The sequence below is a fragment of the Epinephelus moara genome, chromosome 2, assembly GCF_006386435.1.
Source record: "Epinephelus moara isolate mb chromosome 2, YSFRI_EMoa_1.0, whole genome shotgun sequence".
Classification (NCBI taxonomy): Eukaryota; Metazoa; Chordata; class Actinopteri; order Perciformes; family Serranidae; genus Epinephelus; species Epinephelus moara.
In genome coordinates, this window is record NC_065507.1 from 37,510,123 (window position 1) to 37,518,102 (window position 7,980).

Genomic DNA, 7,980 nt, shown 5'->3' on the forward strand with positions numbered 1-7,980 from the left:
AATTTGGCTCCCGCTAAAAAACTCCCAAAGGATCAACACTGAAGGAATCCTTACCAGGAGAAACTAACTGCAATGGCGGCATTGTTCAGTCTTATGTTATTATTTTGACTGAGACTACTAGTGGCAGAAAATGACATGCTGTCCATGTAAGTGGTGGTTCATATCCCATCTTGTACAACCAGTCAATGTTGGGGGTTTTTCCACTTACTAAACTTGTAGTTTTTGTACCCTAAATCTAACAAGAGATTAAAAGGAGAGGTGAGGAATCAGAAAACGTTCATTTGTACATATTTACACATATTTTTATATGAAGTCTATTTGCCTATTTATATGTTTCAGATCTTGTAACCACATTTTCAACATCAAGAATCCTAAGATGTTTTTATTGACATAAACAACATGCATAACACAACAAAACCTGGTAAATACAATAAAACACCTCTGAGGGAAATGAAGGTAACTGACAGTCTAAATCACTCAGGAAATGCATCTGTATCAGCAGCTAAATCTGCTAATATCACATTTTTAAATAAAACTCCTCCCATTCTGTGTGAGTATTAACAATGATTCAGATATTTATATTTTTCATTATATTTTTCATTTATATTTTTCATATTTGCAATTCCACTTTTTGCTACTTCCATCTTTTATCTTGAGTTAAATGAGCTATACAGTAAATGTTGCTCTTATAAAACCCCCACTGTCCTAGTTGTTTATTTGGCAGAGTTTCAGATCTTTCTATCATCTGTCCTGTTTGTCTGTGCTCCTTATATATTTAATTCAAAAATACCAAGCTTCAAAATATACTGTAGTCAAGCTAAAAACACATTAATTGTTTGTCCTGAAAAGTCCTTTTTTTTTTTGCATATGTTTTTAGTTCAATAGCAAACAACATGTGTGTTCAAAGCACACAATTACATAGTCCTGAAACGAGACAGGTGGGTGTGTTTAAAATGACACATCTCTCTTCATGTCATCTTGGTGTCGTCTCCTGCTCAGCAGCAGTTACTGGCCTCCTGCGTCTGTTTGTCCCCTCCCAGCCACAGAGGGGCGCTGTTAATCTTGGCACTTTGCGCCCTGGCCTCTTTTGACTCACCCTGCATCCCCCCTCCCTCACTGGCCAGGCGCTTGTGGATCTCAGAGGCCATGGTCAAGAAAGCCCTCTCTACGTTATCAGAGCTCTTGGCGCTTGTCTCCAGGAAGGGGATCTTAAGAGAGGAGGCCAGGTCCTGCAGAGAGACGGAGGAGAAGGAAGCAGGGATAGAGGAAGGAATCCATCATCACAAATCTGCAATATGCAAACACAGCTCTATTTAGAAGTAAAGCATTAGCAGTAACATGTATTTAGTTTGCTCTATTTATCTGCCTGTATTTGTTGTTGTTACTGAACCTTTGTGCTGCACACCACTGAAGAGCTGCTAAACAGATTTTCACTGTTCTGAACACAATGACAATTAAGATCTATTCTATGTGCTCACAGATTAAAAGTGAGTAAGCACTCACTGCGAAAATGAATTGCTCCAGAGTCTTGAATTATTAATGAGTTGATATGTAAGAAATTTAATATTGTCGATGGTGCAACTGCTTTGTATTCTGTTGGGTACTTCAAAACAACACCATCATAATTTATGAATTACATTATGAATGGCCAACAGGTTGTCATCCCAACTCGTCAAATACTACCGCTTTGTCAGTGGACCTACATGTCAAATTATTAAAAGCTAGGTAGGTTTGTTTTGGATGTTCAGGAATGGCGTGTCAACGTATGAATGTTACATGCATTGTGTCTTTTCAAAATACACTTCCCTTTTTCACAGGAAATGTAGTTTCTGCTTGTTACATGCATACAGTCTCTTTCAAAATAAACTTGCAGGTAAGTAAACACTTTGTTTTTAGGTTTATTTCCTTAAGTTTAGGCAACACAAACAGAGACAAACAGCAGGTTGCCAGGGAAGTCCAGAGTTTGTTTGACCAATCCACCTCCCCTCCAGCCCTCTTTATACAGACTCTCTCACTTCTTATATTACAGTAGTTTCCGGTGGCATTACAAACTGATGCTGCTGGGTATGTATCATACCACCAAGAGGGGTGCCTCTGTGTATCGGTGTGTGATGCCAACATCCTCTGGTATTTGATGAGCTGGGAGTGAGAATTGTCTGGTATGCCATGTGACAAATCTGTAGCCATCACATAAATGTAATTGAACAATATTGTGAAACTTAGTGGAAGTCACTTCATCAGATCAAACGGTCCGCTATCCCATCAATTATGCTTGAGACGGGAACTCTGATGACTGAGTCCTCGTCAATCTTAACTGTACTTGAAATAAAATTGCCAACATGGCATGCAAAACATTAGCATGCTGACACTGAAAAATAAAGCATGTAACTGCGGCCTTCCCTCTGACACCACTATGAGGACAAACTACATTTAGCTCAACAGAGAGGAGCTACAGTAACAATGTTGGGGTTTTTTAATTCATTTTTAAAGCATTTGATCTAGTTCTCTGGAGTTTGATGAACATTACAGCCTCACAGCTATAAGACTGATGCAGCCCAGCTGGTGGAAGAAAATGTTGGCATTGTACATTTCTGCAGACAGTGAACATCTTACATTTGCGCATTTCCTGTGTCAACATTTCCAAAGTGACGTAAAATATGAGCTGACTTTTTCATGGCATGTCACCTATGTGAGATGCCTGCCAGGCTGCAGACCGCTGTTCAAGATCAACAAATAACAAAATCAGTTTTTAAGTGTGTGATTGCTGTGTTTCCAGTAGCTTCCATGGCACCCGTCGTCGTTTTTCTCGCAGAGAGGGTGCCAGGAAAAGCAATTGGTTTTTACGGAGACATCGCTGCACTTCTTGCTGGGACTGTGAAATCGGGTATTTTACGCCAGAACATGAACTTTTCCTAACCATAACCAAGTGCCTAAACCACATATTAACCAGAGTGTTGTTAAAATTGAAAGTTTCAACATATATGCAATATAAGAACCTGCACATACCATATCCATGGTTTGCAGAAACCTACAATGCCAACTTTTTTGGGGGTTAAGTGATGACGGGAGTTGCTTATTAGTTTTTAGCTGCTTATTGCACTGTGTGTAGCCTGTTACCTGAGCAGTGGCAGCATCCACCACTTTCTTACTAACAAGGTCAGACTTGTTTCCCACCAGGAGCCTGGAGACATTTTCACAGGCGTAACGATCTATCTCGTCCAGCCACTGCTTCACGTTGTTAAAGGACTCCTGCAGGGAAAGAGAGAGACAGAAACAAGAGCACAGGAACAGAAGGAGGAGGAGAGAAGTTAATGTTCAAACTCTCTCCTATTATGTTGAGGATGATGTGACAGAAACACACACCAACCTGCTCAGTGACGTCATAGACGATGATAATGCCGTGAGCTCCCCTGTAGTAGCTGGAGGTGATGGTTCGAAACCTCTCCTGACCTGCTGTGTCCCACTGAGGGACACACACACGCGCACGCACACACACACACACACACACACACACACACACACACGCGCGCACGCACACACACACACACACACACACACACAACACACACACACACACGCACACACACACACACACACACACACACACACACACACACACACACACACACACACAGACGGTGTGGCAGTCTGTCCTGACTCTGCAGGTACACCAAGCTTACATGATACAGTATTTTCAGAGTTTTTTGTTCTTACAAACAACATGGTGTCTCCTAATGAGAACACACTCCTGCCCCCCATCACAAGTCTGATAAACAAAAGCACCATTTTACACTGCTTGTTCAAGGTGGGAATTGCTGTTGTTCTGCCTTGCTGTTCTTTGTAAAAGGTACAACTGCAGAATTGGGGGGATAGAGTTGTCTTGCCTTTAAGCCGGCAACAGAGGTAGTAATAGCCCCACATCGACGTCTGTGTAAAAGGGACAGCCATTGGACGGGATCATGTATGCAACGTTTTGATGACGTGTTACGTGTGCGAAGCACTGCCAGGAGTTTTTAAAAGTAGCAGTTAGCAGCTTACTCAAAGAACAACAGCAGCCAAAAAGACCTGCAAATTGGGAAAACAATGAGGTCCAGGAGCTTCTTACTCTCCGTGCAGAGGATGAGATCAGCTACTACTTAACAGATACTGGCATGCTATCTTAAGCGACACACGCAAGGGCAGCACAGTGCCGCTGTCGACAAAAAACAAGAAAAAAAACAAGCAAAGGCAGCATAAAGAGGGGACAAACTCTTACAATCTGTAGTTTCACCGTCTTCCCGTCCATGTCAATCGTCCTGATCTTGAAGTCGACTCCGATGGTGGAGATGTAGCTCTCAGTGTAGGTGTCATCCTGATGGGGTGTGTGACACATGATCAACAACACAAAGTAAAGTGTTAAAAAGTTAAGTTTGAGTGTGTGTTGTTTTTTTGGTTTTGTTTTTTACAAGCCTACCGCGAAGCGTAGCAGCAGACATGACTTTCCGACTCCAGAGTCACCAATCAATAGGAGTTTGAACAGGTAGTCACTGAAGAAAAACACACACGTAGATGTACTCACACATCAGGACATTTGACATGTGTTTGGGGTCTTTTCCAGCCCAGTTGCCAGAATAAAATGTTGGCATTGTACATTTCTGCAGACCACAGATATGTTACATTCGTACATTTTATATGTATGACGGAGTTCAGATTACATGTAAATGCGCTGTGTTTCTCATTAAGAGGAGGAGGGGATGGTGGATGATGTGACACCTAGGAGAGACACTTGCCAAGCTGCAGACCACTTTTCAAGACCAACAAATGTGGATGTTTTTGAACAAGCGTTTAGGTCGTATCCAACCATGTTTGTAACCACCAGACTGGATATTATAAGATGTTTTTAAAATATTTTTTAAAAAGAAGCATGATCTTTTCTTAACCCTAACCAAGTGATTTCCGTGCCTTAACCTAACCACTCATTAACCACAGCATTGTTACACCACAAAACGATAAAATGAAAGGTAAAGTTTCAACATAAATAGTTTGCAGAAATGTAAAATGCCAACATTTATTCTGGGGAGTGAGTAAAGTAACAACAGTTGTGTAAGAGAAGTCACACTTTCTTCCTCAGTTTGATGTGGGAGCTGAGCTGGCTTTAAGGACTACAATTCCCATAAGTCACAGGGGCCTAGTGATTCAGTTACCTAAAATTGTGCAGAAAATGAACTAGCCTTTTTTTTGTAACCCTGGACACCTAATTCACAACCCTGTAACTGACAGATACCTCTGAGTCGGCTCAAACTACAGGAGATCATCAATTATGTAGTTTATATTTTATATACATGCAGGATTAAAGCAAGATATCTACGCTTAAACACAGGAAACTCTACACACAAGGTTGAGTTGTAAGTATATCGGTATTTAAATTTAGGGCACAAGACTGCAAGATATCACTGTATCCAGGTCAAAACAAGGCTCTTAAATTGCCTCCTAACTTTTCATGTCAGCAGTCACTGTTAAAGAGCAGATGTCAGTGTCTACCGGTGGTGTGCACTGTATGTCTTGTTGAAGGTAACACACAGCATACAGAGAGAAACAATACTTACTATTCAGGATTCATGATCGGTGAGGTACCTCCAGGTGACACAACAAAAAAAAAAATTAAGAATCCCCGAAATTGAATCCTGAAGCTGAAAACAGGCAGATTATCTCAGACTGTGATGCTGTGTACTGTTCTGTATGTGTGTAAGAGAGTATTTGTGTGTGTGTGTGTGTGTGTCTGTCTGTACTGTCCTTTGGAGGGCAAATGGCAGAATAAGCCGGAGCTGCTGGCTGACTGATGAGCTGACTGATTCAGATGCATTATTTATTAATAAAGTCCAGCTCAGGTTACACTGGGGACAGCACCTGGAACCAACACACACTCACCCACACACACAGCCAGACAAACACTGCATTACAACCCTCTAAGTTGAAACTAAACTTCACCATCAACTCTTGTTTTCTGCTTTTTTCATTTAGGTGATGTTTTTGTACTGATCTGTCATAGCCATGGTGAGGTGCAGTGCACTGTGCTTCTGATCTTCACTGACATTACCTCAAACTGACAGCATCTCCTGTGCGTCATACATCTCTGGACCGACCGCCATTTTGAAACTTCCAAACAAACGACCGGGAAGTAGTTCTTCTGGAACCACCCAAAAAACTACAAATGACACAACAGCAGCATGTTAGCTGCTATCCTACTCGTGCATCTACATGCACCTCCCCAGAAATGTAACTACACATTGCAGTGACGCAGACACAAATTTACAAATTTATTTTTGTAAACTGAAAACCATTTCCCTCAGTGGAAACAAAACCTTTATTTACTTTTATTTCACACAGATAAAAATAATAAATTGTGAAGACAATAAATCCTAACAAAATAGCATTTTAATTCCTGTGTGTGATTTATCCTGCTTTCATATGAACAGAGGAAATCTCCACTAGCTATTAGGCTAATTTATGCATGTAAAATGTCATAGGCTTGTGCTAGTAATGTTAGCGTGTTGTAAGCTGTATGTGGGGAAAAGTGTCCGGAAAGACCATTATTTTGTTGCTAATTCTTTTTAGCAATTTTACAACCCTGTTGGTATTGTACATTTGGGTATTGTAAAATGTGTACATTTTATATGTGGCAGAAAACTTTACATTTCTTTTAGGACTGTCGAAATAATACATTGATTTGTATTAATTAATCACAGAAACAATAACGTGTTAAAAAAATCAACTCTAACTAATTGCATTCAGTGGTGCCCTATGACCTGGTGTGTCATTGAAGGCCACAGTGGATTTGTCACATGATGGAAGCAGACGAGATGACACTGATTGGCCCTGTAAATGGAGCGTTAACATTTAAAATATGCCCAGATGGAACTGCTGATAGGACCACTGTTCTCTGCAATTTCTGCAGTGAGGAATTTTCCTATCATCGGAGTACTGCATGCCTGAATTACCTACTCAATGCAAAGCATGTAGCAGCGAACCCGAAGGTTCGAGCTAGCACAGCCTCTGATGCTAGTGCTAGCAGTCAGCCCCGTCAAGCCACGCTCGATCAGGCGTTCAGATGCAAACTGAGTAAGTCTACCTGTGACCGACAAACTGACTCCTTTGCAAAATGGATTGCAATGGACTGCAGACCAGTTTGGGTGGTAGAGGACAGGGGGACAATTGTGTCCAAAATCCAGCAGCCGTACTACAACTCATCTGCCAAAAGTCATTTGAACAGATTTTTTAAATACTTTCACAGCAAAGATTGATGTAGATGATTCAGATTAATTAATCACAGAGCATGAAATTGATCACATTCATTTTTTTGATCACCTGAAAGCTCTTTATGTTTCAACAACATGTTTTGGCTAATGATACCCAGCTCTGGTGCCACAATTGTCGCAGGAAATGCCGCAATGTCTCTCTAAAAACAATTGTTTTGTTGTTTGTTTGTCTTGAGCAGTGGTCTGCTGCTTGGCAGCCGTCTCACCTCGGTTTCATGCCATCCACCATCCCCTCCACCTCCACAACAGCATAAACCTTCTCACATTCAAGCCTATATGCACACAATAGCACTCATGCACGGAGCCACTCGAACATAATGTGCACTGATCTGTCTCGTTACTGCGACACACTCATTCCAAGGATGTGGCTGATTATTTCTTAAATGAATGGTGAGTTGTTGTTCTCACAGCTCTGTGTTGAAGCATGGTGTTGGTATTGTAAGATCACTTCACTTAAATGATATAATGGAGCTGTTTATCCGAAGCTGTCAGCTGACCAGAGGAGGGAGTGGAGGTTGGAGCTGGTCAACTGAGTCGCACATAATTGAATATTTATACATTAAACTGTAATTTATCTTTGATTTATCGCTGATACCGAGATTCAATTGCTTCAAATGTTTTCACACTCAGACATTTATTAAAATACTCAGGAAAACAAATGATTAAAGAAAATGACTGTTGGTAT

The 7,980-nt window shown here is 41.0% G+C and overlaps 1 protein-coding gene across 1 annotated transcript; it reads right to left on the bottom strand.

Annotated features, from left to right (window-relative positions):
* Positions 1–397: 397 nt before the first annotated feature.
* Positions 398–5,767, bottom strand: LOC126400435 (ras-related protein Rab-1B-like). Its single transcript, XM_050061117.1, has 6 exons — positions 5,586–5,767; positions 4,454–4,526; positions 4,256–4,351; positions 3,368–3,463; positions 3,118–3,249; positions 398–1,229 (listed from the first exon to the last, which is right to left on the bottom strand). The coding sequence occupies exons 1-6, from the start codon at positions 5,597–5,599 to the stop codon at positions 996–998; spliced, it is 645 nt and encodes a 214-aa protein (XP_049917074.1). The 5' UTR covers positions 5,600–5,767; the 3' UTR covers positions 398–995.
* Positions 5,768–7,980: the final 2,213 nt, after the last annotated feature.

What these genes read in the sequence shown, in the direction of transcription:
- LOC126400435 (XM_050061117.1), bottom strand. An exon ending in AGACGGTGAAACTACAGATT is followed by an intron (nt 3,464 to 4,255) that starts GTAAGAGTTTGT and finishes TGTGTCCCTCAG; the next exon opens with TGGGACACAGCAGGTCAGGA. An exon ending in TCTATGACGTCACTGAGCAG is followed by an intron (nt 3,250 to 3,367) that starts GTTGGTGTGTGT and finishes CTTTCCCTGCAG; the next exon opens with GAGTCCTTTAACAACGTGAA.